This window comes from Plectropomus leopardus, chromosome 21 (genome assembly GCF_008729295.1).
Source record: "Plectropomus leopardus isolate mb chromosome 21, YSFRI_Pleo_2.0, whole genome shotgun sequence".
In the NCBI taxonomy this organism is placed as follows: Eukaryota; Metazoa; Chordata; class Actinopteri; order Perciformes; family Serranidae; genus Plectropomus; species Plectropomus leopardus.
In genome coordinates this window covers 4,280,869-4,300,257 of record NC_056483.1, presented here as the reverse complement: position 1 = coordinate 4,300,257, position 19,389 = coordinate 4,280,869, and the positions used below count along the sequence as shown (strand labels likewise).

General features: G+C 37.5%; 2 protein-coding genes across 2 annotated transcripts; both read left to right on the top strand.

Annotated features, from left to right (window-relative positions):
- Positions 1 to 156: 156 nt before the first annotated feature.
- On the top strand, positions 157 to 3,689 carry enkur (enkurin, TRPC channel interacting protein). Its single transcript, XM_042510778.1, has 5 exons — positions 157 to 329; positions 1,156 to 1,301; positions 1,384 to 1,607; positions 2,225 to 2,371; positions 3,183 to 3,689. The coding sequence occupies exons 1-5, from the start codon at positions 250 to 252 to the stop codon at positions 3,354 to 3,356; spliced, it is 771 nt and encodes a 256-aa protein (XP_042366712.1). The 5' UTR covers positions 157 to 249; the 3' UTR covers positions 3,357 to 3,689.
- Positions 3,690 to 3,919: 230 nt separating this feature from the next.
- prtfdc1a (phosphoribosyl transferase domain containing 1a) lies at positions 3,920 to 15,867 on the top strand. The gene is made up of 10 exons (XM_042510645.1): positions 3,920 to 4,241; positions 4,443 to 4,541; positions 5,263 to 5,369; positions 5,482 to 5,665; positions 8,348 to 8,413; positions 11,499 to 11,516; positions 12,871 to 12,953; positions 13,316 to 13,362; positions 14,415 to 14,491; positions 15,784 to 15,867. The coding sequence occupies exons 2-10, from the start codon at positions 4,509 to 4,511 to the stop codon at positions 15,829 to 15,831; spliced, it is 663 nt and encodes a 220-aa protein (XP_042366579.1). The 5' UTR covers positions 3,920 to 4,241; positions 4,443 to 4,508; the 3' UTR covers positions 15,832 to 15,867.
- The last annotated feature ends 3,522 nt before the right edge of the window (positions 15,868 to 19,389 follow it).

The following is a 19,389-nucleotide window of genomic DNA, read 5'->3' as shown; positions in this document are numbered from 1 at the left end:
AAGAGTATTGGATGAAACCGTTCGTAAACGTAACACGTGGACGGCTCAGGTCTTTAGTTTAGCACTTTCCAACTATCCACAAATGCAACACTTGCACCCTCTGTTGCCTAGCAACCAGCCTGCGGCGTGTTGTCAAACAAATTGCGTTGACCCAAGAGTTTAGCTAATGTTAGCTCGGCCAAGTTTGCTGCATAGTTAGTTAGTTAGGTGAACTTTCACCGTGTCTTTGTCCATTTGAAGTCCTCCAAAATGTCTGATGTCGTGTATCCACCAGAGAGCGCCTACAATCTTGTTCCCAGGGAAGAGGTTCATACTCAAAAACCGCAGAGGTAACATTAGCTGAATACTCTTCGTGTTAACGTATGCTAAATTAGCCTAGCTTTATCTAGCTAACCTAGTTAGTTAGCAGAAACCAGAAAGTTAGACCAGAGGCTAACCGGAGAGCAAAGTGTCACATAAGATGCTTCGAAATTAGGCCGTAAATATAACATACACCAAAACAGGTGGGGAGGTGAAGTTAGCTGACTAACGTTTGGTATTATTTTAGAAATAAGTTAATTAAAGTGAGTATGTAATAAGAAGCTTGTGTTATTTTGGTAGCCTGCCTAAAACTTAAAGGACTCTTAATATGTTCATATTTAGGTTCATACTTGGGTTTCTACAAGAACATGTTTACATGCTATAATGTGAAAAAAACCCAACAACATTATTTTTCCATACTGTCTACCTAAATATACCTCTAATCACTCTGTCTTAAATGCTATGTTTTTTATCTTCATAGGCTGTTTTACTGGAAATACATTGCTAGATTGCTAGACAACAGCTTGGGTCCATGTTTGCTTAATGTCAGCTGGTGTTATTTACCTGCACTGCAAAACATTTTATGTTTATGTTTAAGTTTTATGTTTAATGTTTAAACATGAAATTTTCAAATTTATTGTTTAATGTTTCAAATGGTCCATATAGTATACTTGTGGCATTAAAAATTCACAGAAATCCCGTTGGCTCATTTAAAGACTCAGTTTCTGATTACTAACTGCATGCAGTAAATTAAGGAGAGCATACTTATTAATAATTAGTATTTTTTTCTCTTTGTTATTTTCAAGAATGACTTTGAATGAAATTATTTTTTCCTTCAATGTGCTGCATCTGAAGGTATATATCCAAGTTTAGACCAACTGTTATTCTTGAGGAGAAGTCGAACAAGGATGCAATGAGGACAATGGGACCAGCAAAAGCTGAGGTGCCGTCCCCAGAGAAATACCTCAAGAAGCACTCAAAGGAGCCTAAATTACCCAAAAGTGAGTTTTCCCTAAAGACTATTCGACCAATGCGTGGGTGCGTCTTTGAGCTTTGTGCATTCACATTTCTATGTTCTTTCAGAGACACAGTGTTTGAGAGAGGTCCATAGCACCTGCACTATGAGGAAACCACCCGTTCCTTTGAGGACGGACATCCCACCGATGGGCATTTACACGAAGAGAGATTTTATAAAGACAGCTGCTGTGGTGCCCATGAAGCCCCAGTCTATCTGTGTGGACACCAGTAAGGGACACAAGCAGCTCCTTGAGAATTCAGGACTTGTCCCAAAATACATCAAGAAAAAGGTATTTTTTCAACAACAGTACACACTTACAACACTACTTCAGTTGGACATATTTAGCAAAACATAGAATATGACATAATAATATTAAAAAATTAAAAACAATAGAAATAAATAATAATAATACTAAACGTTATTTCTATGCCGTAGTACCTTTAAAAAACAGAATGTACAAAAGTTTCCAAAAGTACTTTGGCAAACAAAGCAAAAGCAGAACTTGAATGTATAGAAGGAAATACAACAACAGCAAGCCAAACAGTCATATTGAATACAAGCAAGAAGAAACTAGAATATAATGCAGACAAAATTAAAATCAGAGGACAAAAAATGCAAGATGCAGGATTCGTAATGTCACTATAAAATAATAGAAATAAATAGACCAAGAAAACAACAAAAACAGGAACAATAAAAGCAATCAAACCATAAATAAAAGGAAATAAAATAGATAAAACATAAATTAAAAAGGTAAAATAAATTAAAAAAGATATGACAAGTAGCACATAGAAAAAAAAGTAAACCCCCAATTTTATTGCTAAAATAATTCGTTTTTGAGACATGATTTGATAATTTCTTAGGTCCACTGTGAACATGTTGTCTAAAGGTTTCAGTTCCTATTTGCAGCATTACGGAGAAGTACCTGAGTACCTGCAGCAGCGCAATGATGAAGAGCGGAGAGCTCAGGAGGAGTATGACAACTTTGTGAAAGAACAGCGGGAGCAGGGAGCAATGAAACACCTGTCAGACGAGGAGCGACACGCCGTCCTGGAGGTACTTACACACATGACGCCAGTTCTTCTCCAAAAACAGCAGGTGGTCACACAACTGGAGGAAATGAATTAGATGATTTTATGCCTTTCTACATTTTAGGAAACATACTTTCATTCAGTCCTTATAAGTCAGGATAAAATGGCCTATGTGTGAACGTTATGTAGATTTTTGCCACACTTATAAACCCTTTAAAACCTGCGCAATTTTGGTTTATTCTTGGAAAAAAAACACGAGAATAAGATGACAAAGAGCTTGATAAGAAATTGCCCAAAAATTAGCATATACTAATAAATTCACAAGAAAATATTTGAAAACAAGCACACAAAAAATAAAAGTAAAAAACAAAAACAAACAAGAAAATGACCTTGAAAATGCTAAAATTAAATGTTTTTTCAGCTTAACATTACATATATAACTACAAGAACTATGAATATAATTTTCTTGACATTTTTCCTTTTTTAAAAAAAATGCAGTACATCTCTTGCCATGTTGCTCATTATCTTTTTCTCCCATGTTTTGGAAAGAAATCAAACTGTTTTTCTCAGGTTTTAGAGATTTATTTGCTTGTGAAAGGCATCTGAACGCAGCACAAGAAAGCTGATTTCAATCCAGGTGTTAAAGGGTTAATACAAAAAAAATTCTGACCTGCTCCTCAGTGTCATTAGAGCTCAGTGACTGCACAAACAACTCTAAGAATTTATCAACTCAGAATATTTTTTAAATTAACACTGGAAAACGGCCTGGCTGTGACATTATGAAGCTGGCTTTATTGTGACAGTGATGTGTTTCTCTGTGTGGACTCTCCGTGCAGGGCCTGAAGAAGAACTGGGATGAGCTGCACCACGAGTACCAGGGCCTCTCACTGGTCACAGACAGCCTGTCCAAGAAGTCCCACAAGGAGCGTCTGGAAGTGGCGATGAAGCAGCTGGAGAACGACATCAACCTCATCGAGAGGTTCAAGACCATCTACATACCCAATAACTAGGACATTAAAAAAACATAGTTAATCAAATTTACTCTATTGTATGTCTTGACACTGTCAAATATGACATGGGCTTAAGTAAAATAAAATTCTGTATTCTCACAAGCTATCATATGAAACGTCAGCGAATCTAAAAGCTTACTGCAAATTGAAAAATACCTCAGGTTTACCTCCTGGGGATCATGTAAATTCATAACAAATTTAATAGCAGTCTGGCCTGTAGTTGAGATATTTCACTGTGGATTATTGTCATCCTCACCTCATGCTTTTAAAGTAATGCCCTTTCTCCCTTAGAGACTCCTCGGCTCTGATTGGCTGCTTTTGTTGGCATGCGGTGGATTTTTGTAAATGCCATTTGGAGCACTAGCAGGAGCCAGAGGAAACTGATTGTTTCACAGATTATCTGCCTCGTGTAATACTGTGTGGATGTAGTGACAGTTTCAGCAAATATGACAAACGTTACAAACTTTAGCTTTAATGCCTACATAGATTTTAGCAATATTAAAATTTAAGCTGCAGATAATGACAAATAGTTGTTTCTTCCAAATGGAATTTCCTGAAGAAGAAACGATTTAAAATTTGGCTGTCCTGAGTTTAGTGTCCTTTAAAATCAATTCTTTTCTGACTGAATAAAGTTAACTGCTTAGAAACTGAACTAAATATTTGCAGTCAGTTCTTTTCATTTTCCTGCAGCGGCAGTGAAGCAGCCAGCATCACATGCAGCTGATTATCCCTGTAATTCTCCAGCACTAAAACAACGCTGTCCTTTTTACGCAAATGACTCGAGCGTGATCCCGCAGCCCATGTGGCCGGCCAGGACATCTCTGGATGTCTTTTAGACTTTCTTTTGTTTTTTTGAATGGTCGCTGAAAAGAAGGCAACAAAACTGTGAGTAAATCTTTGTCAGATTAGGAATGTTGCTCAGCAGCTAACATGCACAGAGATAATATAACCTTTAAATTAGTAACTTTTAAGTTGTGTTTCTCTTTTTCTTGTTCCAGCTTTTTCCTGTACCATAACATTTCATAGGAAGATAGAAAGTTTGTTCCGGTGTATGTACGCTAAACTGTATCTGTATTTCCACTGAAGGCCACTGCCTTCTGTATTTTACACTGTGTATTTACCTCATTGAAGAGCGTTTTCACACTGCCGCAAATGGACATCGGAGGGATGAAAAGAGGAATTGTGGTATGTGCAACACAAAAATCGTTCAGTCAGATTATCCAGAGCTGAATTTAGAAATGTAGGTCACATTTTCATCAGCAGAGGATGATTATTTATTTGTGTGTAATTATTTGCTCAGCTGTTAGAGCTGCTGTAAGACGCTAACATGTTTACTTTTCTCTGAATGAATCCCTTGAAGGCATTACTTGATTAATTAAACAGTGAGCAGCTTTTAAAGAGCTTTCAAGATTTTTATTTGTTCTAAACACATAATAATAAAAGTCAGTAATGGTAATAATAATAGCTCCCTGTTTAAGCTTTAATGTTACAGATGCCAAGGACTAACAAATCTTACATCGTATTCAATATTTATTCCAGTTTAAGGATGAAACAAATCCTGTTTTGTAGCATTTTTGTGGATACATGTTTTATTAGCTACCTACAAAATCAATACAGCTGTTGTATCATATATTATTTCTATTATTCTTGTAGCTATGATAATTTTGTTAAGTTAAACTAGAGTACCAGGCTGCTGAGTACTGCTGAAAAATGCCATTACATGACTTTCTGAGGAGAAATTTCAAAGAAATTCCACATAATATTTCACCTAATTTATCAGCCCTTCTAGTGCATGAGCATAACTTTTTCACATTTGGCCTTTCCCTCTCAAATGTTGCACAATTGAGCAGTTTTGAACACTTTGATTTCTGTACTTTCATGCCTAACAATGAACTGTCTGTCCCAGATAAAAGATGAGTGGCCGGGGTACAGTCTGGATCTGTTCACTTACCCCGAACACTACCATGAAGACATAGAGAGTGTCTACATACCACATGGTGTAATTATGAACAGGTAAAAACAATGCAAATAAACGCAAATGGATTTAAATAAAATAAAATAAAATAAATTAAATTAAATTAAATTAAATTTCCCAGTCATTTGTCTTGATGTGTTTCTCTTGCAGGGTGGAGCGTCTGGCCAGCTACGTCATGGATGATTTCAGGGACAGCAACATCATTGTGCTGTGCGTCTTGAAGGGAGGCTACAAGTTCTGCTCAGACCTGGTGGAGTTCATCAAGGTGCTCGGCCGCAACACAAACAAGTACCTGGAGACGAGGGTGGAGTTCATCCGTCTGAAGAGCTACCTGGTAGGTGAACTGTGTACTAAAACACAACTACACACATTAGAGAAAACTTTGAGCTTATTTTCTGGGTGTAATATTTTTCTTAGCTGTTATTGCAAATCAGATATCAAGCACCTGGCCTACAATGAAATCTAACTGATCACATTAACTATTTTTTTCTCATCATTTCCTGTTGATTCTTACTTTAATTCTTTATATAGCTGTTTTCTTTCAGCTACAATAACATAGAACTTTTTTACTTTACTTTTTTAATTTTTAAAAAATATAATTCAGTTTGACTTAGATTTTTTTTTGTATCACTATTACCATCTTTCTATTTATTTATTTTTTATTTATTTTTTATTATTATTGTTATTATTATTATATTTTTATTAAGTCTTTTTCATTTAATTTTGTGTTTTACTACTTTACTATCTCTCTATGTATAGAGGTATTTACCTACTTTTCCAGAAATGGGTTTTGAAGTTTAGACAGTGAACCACTGATTTATGTATTTCCTGAGAATTTAATAATCCAACAAAAAAAATGTGTAGAAAAATAAAATAAAATTTAAAAAACAGCTACATGTGCTTAAACAATTAGTTGATTAGTTGACAGAAAATTAATAAAAATAATGATAATAATAATAATGACCCTTTTAAAAGCCTTCTGTTGAGTAAAAATGCTAAATATTCAGTGGTTCCAGCTTGTCAAATGGGATTATTTCTTGCTTTTCCAAGTTTTATATCATGGTGTTAGTTATCACTGCTCACTGGCCTTTATATTTGTGTTTTAGTTGAACTTGAAATGAATATCTTTGGGTTTAGGACTGTTGGATGGACAAAAAACGAAACACTCTTAACATGCTTAAACTTCCTCAGTGAGTGAAGTTTTGAACTGAGTTTTGGCTCAGCCACTAGATGTCCCTGTCGTTCACGTTTAGTGAGGAGAGAGCTACATTCAGGCAGGACACCTCAAGGACGATTGATTGTGAAGCCGCTGCAGAGCTCATGAAAACACTACACTGCTAACTGGAGCTGTTGTCCCTGCCAAGAGAAACAGCTTATGACACTGACTAACACCTGGAATGTATAAACCCAGGAATTAACTCCAGGAATGATATAGTAATGTTTACAATGATGTCGCTTTGCTCTTGTCACCACATTCACTTGTTATTCTTTAAGAGTTTTTTGGCACAGCGCACATCCAGAATGATGTGATTTACATTTCTCTGCATGTGGTCGCATTCCTTCTCTCCCCCCACAGCAAAGGGGAGGACTTTCAGAACTGGCTTTTGCAGAGGTTTAAGTAGCTATAAAGATATCCTAAACTGAATTATAGGGTTGTTGTTTTTTTGCTTGCTTTCTGGATAACTTGAACCACACTGAGGTCATACTTTAATGTCACAAGTGTCACAAAATTAGATTTTAACCATGGCCCCTGGACAAAGACATTCAGAAAGTCCCACCACCTCTCCTACATGCAGTAAACACAGTTTTACCACTTTTTTGTAGTTGTCTCAATATGGACTTTTTCTGTCTTTTTGTAGTGAATTTTTTTCCTTTTGTAGATTTTTTTCTGTCTTATTTCTGTTGCCTTTTTTGAGGTAATTTTGGGTCTCCCATAGTACATTTGTTGCCTTTTTGAGGTAATCATGTGTCTCTTGGCGGTCTTATAGTGTCTCCTTGAGATAATTTTGTGTCTCTTAGAGGTTGTTTTGTGCTTCTTTGTAGTTGTTATGCCTCTCTTTGTGGTCTTTTAGTGTCTCTGTAGTAGTTTTGTGTCTCTCTGTTGACTTTTTGTCACTCTTTCTAGTAATTATCAGTCATGATGGTCAGTATGTGCAAATTTAAGTGACATTTGGCCTATTTGTTAATGCCAGAAGGACAAAATGACCAAACACCATACACTTGCAGGAAGATGACAGGATAACTATGAAATCAATTAGTTTGAAAACAACTTAATTTATTCCCTTAAGGACAATCATATGCAGCCACTTACAACATAAAATAGTAGTCAACAATGAGGCTATACAAAAGCATTAAATATTAAAACATCACAAACAAACAATCAAAAAACATCATAATTATATTCTGATGTCAACAAACATGGTGGCGAGCAGGAGTCCCTGTTACTACACGAGAGGACAGTGTCTGAGTGATGATGCTGTTAGTCAATCTCACCGGTCATGATGGAGTCATGTGACCTGCCCCCAGGGCCGGGATTTTGTCCATGTCACTGCTCCTCTTATCCAAGTGGTGCATCTGTTGCCGACCAAATCTAACTTCAAAGCCTTCAAAGCTTTGCCTCGCCGTGCTTCCCACAGGGACAGAGAGAGCCTGTCTTTGTTTATGTTGAGGATAATATTTTACACTCATAGTCCTTGTAAAATAAATCCCCCTTTGTGCATTTTGTCTGGCTTTAATGCTACAGACCGTTCTTTCTTGAATATTTCGCAGCAGAGCCAATTTGTTGGGAAACAGCTGAATTGCATGTCTATGTGAGAATACAGTATGCTATTTCTCAATTCAACAGAGCATTTACGGTCATTTTTGGTGCTTGAAAAGGATAAATCTTTATTTTATGTGAAAGAAAAAAATCAAGGAAGGAGAAAAGTTCAAGAAATCAGCACAGAATAGACAACATACTACATACTTTATTTGGAATAATTGCATAATATGATTTATTTTTCCATTTTTTCTGCAGAATGACCAGTCAACAGAGGAGCTGCACATCATAGGAAGCAGAGATCTGTCTTTTCTGCGTGGAAAGGTGTGTATAAATGAGTTGCCTGCTTAGCTTTGAATAATCTGTGGTCAATGGAGCAGTTCTCTGTCAATGTTTTAATTTCTCTTAAAGAGACAGTTCACCCAAAATCAAAAGTTCAGATTTTTATTATTACCTGTGGTGCTTTTTATCAGCCTAGATTGTTTTGTTTGATTGTTGGAGATATCGTCCATAGAGATATCTGTCCTCTCCTGAATATAATGGAACTAGATGGCACTCGGCTTCGCCCTAGCCTCAAGAGGGTGCTGTGGGTTAAACGGTCAGGTGCAAAGATGAACAAAAGAGAATTTTCTTCTGAGAATACCTTTTTTCCCACTTTTTTTTTTTACTAAAATGACATAACAAGAACATTTATCATTATCGTCATTCTTAACCCTTTCTTTTGAAAACATGGCAGAAAAGGCAATGAACAACTTGGCAGTTAATGTCCTACAAACTGCAAAAAAATAGGAAAAGGTGGGAAGAAAATGACCTTAAAATACGTTTTTTGAAAACGGGACATTTTCAAAAAGGCTCGGGAAAATTTTTTTATAGATTTTTTTTCTTTTTTTTAAATAATTTTCAGCTTATTAAATTGCTCATCGCTCATTGGTGCCTTATCCCCATATTTTTTTTTTGAAAGAAAACCAATCAATTTGCACATATTTCAAAGAGTTATATAATAAGTCATAGTGTTTCAAATATGTTTCTATCACCCAAACTTGCCCTTTGACCAGATCACACCCTTGTACTTAAACTTCTGAGGCTTTCTCCTCACCTCCGTCCTCTTTGTGCTCACCTCATGAGTGTCACTTTGGTAAAGTGGTTTGCCCTTCACCAGCCCGGCCATGAATCAGACGTTCAGGAAAGCGAATGTTCACATACGGCAGATTTACTGACTGCTCATCCCATTTGAGCTCTGGCACAGAGGACTGAGGAGTCTGCAGAGGACAGTTCATGAGGAATGATCCTCGGAGATAGGCATGAGACAAGGACTTCACTTACTCAGCTGAATGAGTGCGCAAATATGCCCACACGCGTTAGCTGTAAAGAGACTGATGTTGAATTCTCTGAACTGAGATGTCAGCATGAGCTAAGATGCATTTTCAGCGTGGGTGAAAAGGTCAGTGGGAGTGAAAACAGAAAGGCAGATTACCACCTTGCACAGAAAACATGAATCACTCCACTTTGTCTGTGTGAATAAAGTGGACGCTCTTGTTGCAGTCCTTCACCTTGATTGAAATGTTAAACCCCCCAATAAGTCTCATACTGTATATTATCAAAAAAACTGATCATGAGTCATCAGTCTTTGTTCCACAGAAACGTTGAGTCACAGCATTATGAGTGTGGTGCTGCTGACACTTTTAAACATAATAATCTGTGCCGTGATCACAGCAACACAATAACAGCATAAAGGTAAATGTGAAATGTTGAAGTTTAAGATGGCGTGAGGAGGCGCTCTGGTTTCGGTGAGTTATATCCCGGCCAGCAGCGTTCACCAGCAACGTTGAAAGTTACTTATCTAATCATTACATACAGTTTGTAGCACTCAGATGTTGTAATCCGAAGCGTTATTATGGTAATCTGACTTGTTTAGGTTTAGCACAGTTTTAATTTGTTGCTGCTTGAGGCTGATGAAACTCATAGCATCCCTTTACATTCACAGAAAGATGACAACTCAATTCATTTTTCAGTTTGATAAGATCAGTAAGACAAACTTTCTTGTCCTTAGAGGGAAATTTGTCTTTGATAAAAAAAAAATTAAAAAATAATAAAATGGAAAAGAAAGTAAAACAAAAAAGTAAATGACCTGGAAAAAAAATATTTACATTTTATAATAATTCTAACATAATTTTAATTATGATAATTAGAAATATACTTTTTCCCTACCTTTTTCTTTTTTTACTAGACTTTTAACTGCATAACATTGACATTTAGTTTTGGCTTTTGGTTTAGGTGCACCAGCCCGAGGGTCTCAGTGGCCACATCAGGCCACCCCTATAAAACATGTCTTGGGGCATCACTGGGCTAATTTGCATAGAAAAAGACCAATTCATTCATGCAAATGTCTAATAGGATGAAATGATGAAATAGTGACATTTTAATCCCAAAAGTCAAAGGTCAACTTCACTGTGACATTATAGTTTGAGTCTCTTTACATTCACGCACTTAACAACTGATTGAATGCAAAATATATAATAAAAAACAGAACTATATCAGTATATGAATTTTACATAATAAAAAAAGATTTGTGAGGGTTAGCAGCGTATTAATTCACCTGTCAATCTTCCAACTAATGAACTATATACTATCTTAAAATGACCCAGAGACATTATAAATAAATAACAAATAAACGCCATTCCCATTCTTTTATTTGGCCCTCTTTAAACTCTTTGTACTTTTAGAGCATTTCAGTAATTGATTACCACCTGTTTTTGCCAGAGTCAGGACTGATTGATTGAGCACACAAAACTCGTGAACCAGGGATCCAAGGAGGACAATAAATTCCCAAACACTAATGCTTTGCACAGTCAAATAACTGCCAGTGCACAATATTGTCCACCTGACTCTTAAGTATATTTACTGTTTGCAGCACAAGGCAAATAAGAGTCGTTTGATTTTTTGTTTTTAAAACACCTCTGTCTACTTTCTCTCGGTGTTGTGTAACAGTGTTCAGGTGTGAACCGAGAGAACATTGGCCGTCCGCCTGCATTCTCTCCAAACACTCTCCCCAAACCGTAGATACTCTCCACTGATCTGACAAAGAGCCCCATACACCCGGCCAAGGGAACAAGGAGTCACTTGAAACCCTGCAGCAGGGAAAGTGTGCAGCACCCGGACACTTTAGAAGTGACTTTTGCTCACTGTAGACACAGATGTTCATTACTGTTGAGGAAAGAATGAGTTGTTCTGTGTTTTTGTTGAGGCGCTGAAGATGCTGCCAACATTGTTGCTATAGATACCGTCTGTGAGAAATGTGGATGTCACAGAAACAATCACGCCTCTGTTCTCACTTTGCTTGAACTGTGTTAAAATTCAAAGGTGACGTTTTATTAATGTTTTTCTTTTCTTATTTTACATGTTTACCAAGAGTGTGCTCATTGTCGAGGTGAGTGTCTTCAGTGTAGTTTCTGTGTCAAAGTAGATTCATTCTATCAAACATGTCCCTCAAATTTCCACCTTGTTTTATGCCTTTGGCATGTTTTGTTTGCGTTACTTTTATGTTTTGTTGATTGACAAGTCATTGTGTTTGTAGGAGGCACGTCTCTTTTGTGTTTGGTCCACAAAAGGACGAAAAGAAAAACATCTTCTTTCCTTGAGATCATGTTTCAGTTGGTAAAGTCAAGTCAAGACTCAAAAAAGAAAGCTATAAAAGCAATATCACAGTATTCTTTATGCCTCTGCACTGGCGGCAGCCTTGGCTGCAGGCATTATGTTTTCAGGTTGTCTGTCTGTCCATGTGTCTTATTCTTGTGAACAAGTATCTCAAAAACACCTTGAGGGATTTTTTTTAAACGTCCATAAACTTCCATTTGGACTCAACCGTAAACTGTTTAGATTTTGGCTGTCATAGGTCAAAGGTCAAGGTCACTGTGACCTTTTCTGTATCACTCTTGTAGACGTGAAATCACTAAAATATTTTTTTCAAATTTAGCACAAACATCAACTTGGACTCAGAAATGAACTTATTAGATTTTGGTGGTCAAAGGTCAAGGTCACTGTGGCCTTGCATCCGTTTTATTCTCATGATTGCTATATCTAAAGAAGGCCTTGAAGGATTTTTATCAAATTTGGCACAAACATCCTCTGTGATACATCGATTAACTGATTAGATTTTGTTGGTCCAAGGTCAAAGTCACTGTGACCCTGTCTATTGCATTCTCATGAACGTGTTGCATTCTCAGTTCTGTATTGTGTAGTATGTTATCATAATGTATCATATATACATACAGTATATACATATATCATGTGTTTCATAATATTCTGCAAAAACACTTTTCGTGCGATTACTCAAATTCGTTACTCAAGAACAGAAGAGGAGGCATTTGGTTACGCACTGAACTGATGTATATGACGCCTCTGTGTTTTCACAGACGTGGAAGCAAACTGTAATTACCATTTGACCAGTTTGTAGAGGCATACCACCACGTAATCAGTAACTCTAATTTAATGCAGTGAATGTTTCAAAGTTACGCCACAGAAAATTCCCACTGTCAGATTTCCTCTGCACATAGAAAAGCCCTTGGATAAATATGTGAAATATGCATGAAACACACTCATTCTCTCCTAACATGAAAATAATATTAGTCAAGGTAACACCATGAAGTTAGAAAAGGTGTTTTATCCTACAATCTGCATATTTGGCTGCTGTTTTTCTCCTCTTTCAACGCATTCTGCACTCAAACATCCCACGTCCGTCCCTCTTCATCTCTCCCTCTTCCTTTGCTCTTCCCTTCCCTCAGGCCATCGTTGACACAGGAAAGACCATGAAGGCTCTTCTGAAGCATGTGGAGACCTTTGAACCCAAGATGGTCAAGGTCGCAGGGTGAGCTGTTTTTTTTCCCAGTCATCTGTGTTTTTCCTCACCAGAGGAAATGCCAAGCGTGTGACGAACACGAGAAGAAGATATCACTTGTCTGTAGTCACTATCTTGTGTCTGTGGGCTGTTCCTATGCACTCCAAGATCACAGACACCAGATAAACATCTTTCCTGGAACACGGTTCATGTCAAAAGTTTATCTCCTGTTTTACTGTATGTGCATGTTGCTTCCTTTGGTATTGTTACTGTGAAAAAGGACCTTATATAATACCTTTTAAATAGTACAAATTAGTCCTAGGTCATGTTAAGTTAGTGTAGCACTGCATTGAAGTATTTTGGATGTTAAGTTTATATTTAATGTATTTCAGTCTGCTGGTGAAGAGGGTCCCTAATATGGCTGAAAGTCTGACAGACTGTAAGTACTCCTGGTTTTAATAGTATCATCTCCTCTCACATTATTACAGCTGTATGTCTGAGCTTAATCAGTTTTTCATTTTACCCTACCTGATATGTTTGCCACTCAGTTTAAGTTAAATAAATGCATGTTTTTCCATCATTTCTCAAAGTGGTTGCTTAGCAGGTTTGGTTCTGTACTTTGTAATGTAAGTTGTACTTATCCTGTAAAGCCTCCTAAATCCTGCTGAGATACTACATGACTGAAACAATGCGTATGTAAACAGCAGAATTTAGGTTAATCTGCAAAGTGTCCAGCTTTGTGTTGTGTTGAGGATGATCAAGAAAAAGCCAGTTGGTGATTGGACATGCAGTACGCTAGATATATCCTGCAGAATCCACAGGGACAGTACTGTTACCCCACAATGAAACTTGAAATGTTACTGCAAACCATGGATATGTTAGATTTGTACATTTCATACATATCATGTCTACATTTGTGTAAGGCTGCAGACCACTGTTTGAGACCTATAAACAAAACTGGTTATTTTTAGTTAGATATTAGCGGCATTTCCAGCTGTGATTGAGCCACCAAAATTAGATGTTCTAAGACAAAACATGATATTTTTCTAACCATTACTAATTGTTTTTGTGCCTAAACATAACCACATGTTTAGCCCAGTGCTGATACAAAAAAAGAAACATAGTGTTTCAACTTATTTGCTACATAATAATGTTCAAATGTTACACAATTTATGGTTTGCAGAAACATAAAATGCCAACATTTAATAAAGCGATTGGGTTGACCGGGAAGAGATAAAGGGAAAAAAAATTCTATTGAAAGCAGTTCAGAAAGATTCAGTGTCCTGGCAGCTCAAAGGTTAACTGACATACAGTAGCATATAACCACAACGTCCCTGATTCGATCTCAGCTGGGGACCTTTGTTTACATGTCATGTGGAATTATGGTCTTAAAAACACAAAATGTTTTTAAGCCGTTCAACCTCAAAGTAATTTCAGATTTCTGCACACATCATGTTACTCCCTAATATTCATGTCTGTTTGCTCTGATAGATGTTGGATTTGAAATCCCCAACCGCTTCGTGGTTGGTTATGCGTTGGACTACAATGAATACTTCCGTGACCTGAATGTAAGTGCTGACTCCACTGACGCTGCTGCACACGGCACATGACCTTTTGAAGAGCTTAGAGAAAGAGATGAAAGAGACAGGATGGCGGGGGGGTAAACACTCTAAATCAAAGAGATGCACTTCTCTACCTGAAACCTAAACTCACAGGTATCCTCCCTGCCTGAGGACACTTTACATGTAGGCATAGCAGCTCAAATCACTGCTATCTCTGCCGTGTGAAGCGCCATCATCAAAAACTTTTTTATGGGTAACTTTTTTTTCACTTTAAACTGCACATTCCCTGATAGAGGACCTCACAGAGACAAAAAAATAAATAAAATGAGATAATAGCAACAAAATAAATAAATCAAATAAATAAACAATAATAATCAAATCAATTAATGTACATTATACATTAATTGATTATACATTATATAGATTACTATATATGTACCAATTGAAATGTAAAAACAAAAATAAAAATAGATAAAAAATAAATATACTAATTGGCAAATGTTTATTTGTAGCTTTTTATGCATTTTTTCCAACATAAAGTGTGCAAAGAAATAAAACCCATTTTGCACCTAAAAAGCATGTCTGGCCTTTCTGCCAGCATTAACTTCTTTCCCTCCTGACTGGTGCTTTTATGCCATCGAACAGTGTTTGTTGCACCTCTGACATCTTACTGTAATTCAGATTTCTTTGTCTGAAATTAGTAAGTGCAAACTTATGTGAACTTTGTCATTTTTATATCTGCAAAGACTTGGCCTCAAATTTACCTCTGACTCATGTGAGACACTAAGCCAACGCAGACTCCCAGAGCTTTGTGTGTGCCTGTGTGTATTCACATGGGTGTGTGTGCTGCGTGTACTGTATGCACTGTATGATCCTGTGTGTGTGCGTCTCTCGTGCATGTTTAAGGGGGTTGGTATTCATTACGAAACTTTGAAAGGGGGTGACCTGTGGAATGTGGAGGTTAGGATCTCATTATCAGGCAGAGTTAAAGCTTCCCCCTCTTATCGGTCCTTATCCTACAGCAGAAATATGAGTTGAACCCCCGGGACGCCCAAAGTTAGATTAATGAATGTGTCATATCTTTGTAGATTACCCTCCTTGCTTTCAAATGATTGCACGCTTCATCTTTTCGTACTGTATTTGGCATTTTGAGGCTCTCAGGACATGCTGGAATTTCCCAAAGGGGCAGTGTGATCTTAAACAAATATTTTGCCATCATGGATTTTGGACAAGATTGAAACATATGGGTAAAAATCGAATATTACAGTTACACATGCTAATTTTTCTTTCTCTTTCAGCACATCTGTGTCATCAGCAGGACTGGGAAGATAAAGTACAAGGTTTGAGACGTAATGCACAGTTTTACATCAGCGGCGGAAAACTATTTGTCTACCTTTCTTCAGCAAAAAGGTTTCATTTCTGTAACTGTCTTTGCACTATTTTTCAAAAGTATTTATATTTTTTTGTAAATACAAATGTGTCAGACAGTCATAACTCCATAAAATGATAAAAAAGATAAGAAAAAAGATAAAAAATAGTAGGATGTAGTTGTTGCCTCATCCTCCCTTTACAATTACGAAAACTTTGTCCACAAATGTGAAAATTTGTCTTTAGTTTTATCATAAAATACATGAAAAACCGTCTCTAAGGACATAAAAACATAACATAAAAATGACAGCGGTGCGATTCCTTGTATTATTTATCACCTTGACAGCACATTTGACAAAAGATTTGTTGTAGATATTTCTATTTGCTGCTGGGAGTCTATAATGCGGGTAAAAGTTTGAATTCACTGTGTAGCGGATGAGAAGGGTCGTTAATAATTCTTTCTTTTTTGTGCATTATTGTGATGCACACACAAACAAAGAGGTGGATGAATAAAAGAATAAAATGCTGGCCAACAGCAGAGGACTGTTGGTGACAGATGGAGAGAGCTTATGGATGTTGGCATCCCCGGTGCCCGGATGACGCCCACTGACTCATGGAAAACACACAGTGGGCGCTTTAGGCAGGACAGATTTTGTTTCCTCACCACGCTGTATCTGTTTGTTCCTAACTTTAATCAGGACTTACAGGAAATCAGAACCAAATACATGTGAGTTCAACTATTGCTTACTTTTAAACTTTGGGGCAAACAAACTGAAGGAAAACAAAATCACATATTTATTTAAAACGTTCTAAAAAAGTTCTTTCATCTGATTAGAAAATCACTTCATTCCAATGAATTATACATAAACGGTTGTGTTTATTGTGCTGCAATTAAATTCTAAGCTCTTGATCTCGGGGGGATGCTCAGGATGTAGACATCAAAAAACCTACAAACAGGCACACACAGAGAGAGATAGAAAGGTATTTTGTATGTTCTGCTGCCATTGTCGGGGTGACCAAGAGAGTCAATTGTGCGTGTCGACAGACAGACCAGAACACGCTTCACCTCACGCAGCGTGCACCCGGGTATTGTTATCTTGTGGCTACGCACTCTTGATTCTTAATCACGTGAAACTCCCAACAGCCGTCACATCACATAACAGAAACGCAGGTTTTAATCTAACTGTAAAGATTTCAGATGATTTGTTGTTATGATGGGAAACAACCTCCCAACTGAAAGATGGTGCAGACCCAACAACCCAGTTGCCAAGAAAATGTTGGTTTGTACATTTCTGCAAACCATGAATATGTTACATTTGAATGTTTTATATGTATCATATCAACATTTCTAAAGTGACATAGTATATGAGCAGACTTTGTCATGTGGGGGTGGAGGGGATGGTTGAAGACATGACACCTAGCTGAGATCTGCCAGGCTGCACAACACTTTTCCAGACCAACAAACAGTAAAACTGGCGTTTGTCATCACAGCATTTCCAGCAGCTTTTCAGGCATCAAACGTGGCTGTTTTGAAGGGTCCCTTGGCTGTTTTTTTTTTCCCAGCAGCTTTTTAGGCACCAAATGTGGATGATTTTAAGGACCTTGTGCTGTTTTCCTGTGGCTTCTCAGCCCCCAAAACATGGGTGTGTTTTCGCAACCCGCTGCTGTTTTTCCAACGCAGTTTCATTCTTCAAATGGGGGTGTTTTAAAGCGATTCATTGCTGTTTTCCAAGTGGCTTTCTAGCCTAAATGTGGGTGTTTTTAGAGACCCGTTGCTGCTTTTCCTGTGTCTTTTTAGGCATCATATGTGAGCGCTTTTAAGGGACCTGTCGCAATGTTTGCTGCTGGTTATTAGCCCCTAAATGTGGGTGTTTTTTCGCAACCAAAATACCTCACGTTAACCACAGTGGTTTTTTTAAACATAAAATAACATCCGTGGTCAACAGAATGCCGCACAATGCCAACACTTTTTTTCTGGTGACTGGGCTGGTAATAATTATTGTTAGTCTTTTAACACCAAGACCCCATATGTGTGACTAATGGCTAAAGTTGAAATAAATCATCATAACTTTGGTGTAATTCATATATCAGATTACAATAACCGTGTGTGTTTTCCCTCACATTTTCCAAACATGTTTCTGAGCCAAAGGTAATGGTCCAGCTCCAGCTACAAGGCCTCTTCAAGTTAAATGACCTGATTAATGAGTTGCTATTTGGATAATATGGGTGACTGCAAACAAAGGAGAGTTCTGGGAGGTTCAGAGCACTTAAATTCAATGTTGTGCTCTCAAGAAGCTCTCAAGTTTCACATCTGAAGTTGTAAACAACACCTTCATTAATCCATTTGGAGGAACCCTAAATTCAGTGAGGTTTTATTATTTGTCCATGACCTCTGAGGAGAGGAGAGAAGAAATTCAACAAATTACACAGTTTTTTGGGTTGGGTGCTATCTGTGCAGCCTCAGCCACAAAGACCCCCATTGTACCTCTGGCTGCAGCCCTGTGCGTCCTTATCATAAAACATCAGCACTTGGCGGTCATGGTTAACTTATCCCAGCACCGATGCCCCCCGCACTGCCTTGGGAACCCAGAGGCCATTGTCTTTCGCCATGATGCAGGGTTTGGTGAAAGCGAGATGGGACAAAAAGCCCTGCAGGTTTCACATTTTGCGGCTTTGTAGTGCTCCGTCAGGGGAACTGAGGATGGGGCCGGCCGCGGAAAGTAGGCTACAGGTAAACTGCACTCAGAACAAAAGGAACAAAACGCGAATTGTACATTTCAATGGGCGCACATTCATGCATTTGACATATGAAGCCTGTGGTTAGAAGCTCAGCAGTGGGATTTTATTTCACATTAGCAGCACAACAAATAGACCGTGCTTACTTACGAAACCATATTTTATTGTTCTGCCTTTAAAGTGACCGTTTGTCACTTACAGGAAACAAGCTAACATGCTTTTTTTGTCACAAGTTTGATAAGAAGATCAATTCTTATACTGTAGCTTAGCTTAGCATGGTGACAGGAGGAGTTCAGTAGAAAGAAAATAGTTCCTGCATGAAACTGCTCACAGCAAGGCCCGTGGATTATCTTGAGTTTTCAGATCAATATTTATGAAAAGAAAGAGACAATTCTGTTAAGATTTTGAAAAGCATTTTTTTGGCACTTTGAGCACAAGTTGAGTGCCATCTAGTTCCAGTAAATTGGATTATATTGGAGAGAAGGCAGACACCGCTACGCACAATATCTCCAACACTCAGCAACTCACACCAAAACTATGTAGACTGATAAATTCGTGAAAATATGTATTTGGGTCTTTAAGGTGAACTGTCCCTTTAATATTACACCTCTTCAGTGTCAAAGTATATTTTTAGACATTTTATGTGTGCTTTTGATGCATTTGAAATGAATGAACCAGCCTTCATTTAAAATTTTAGCATTTATGTGTTGCTCTTAAGCTAACAGACACTACATTCCCAGTTTGGAAGTTAATAAATAGTGCCACACTGACGAGTCTTAGTACACAAATAGAAAGAACAT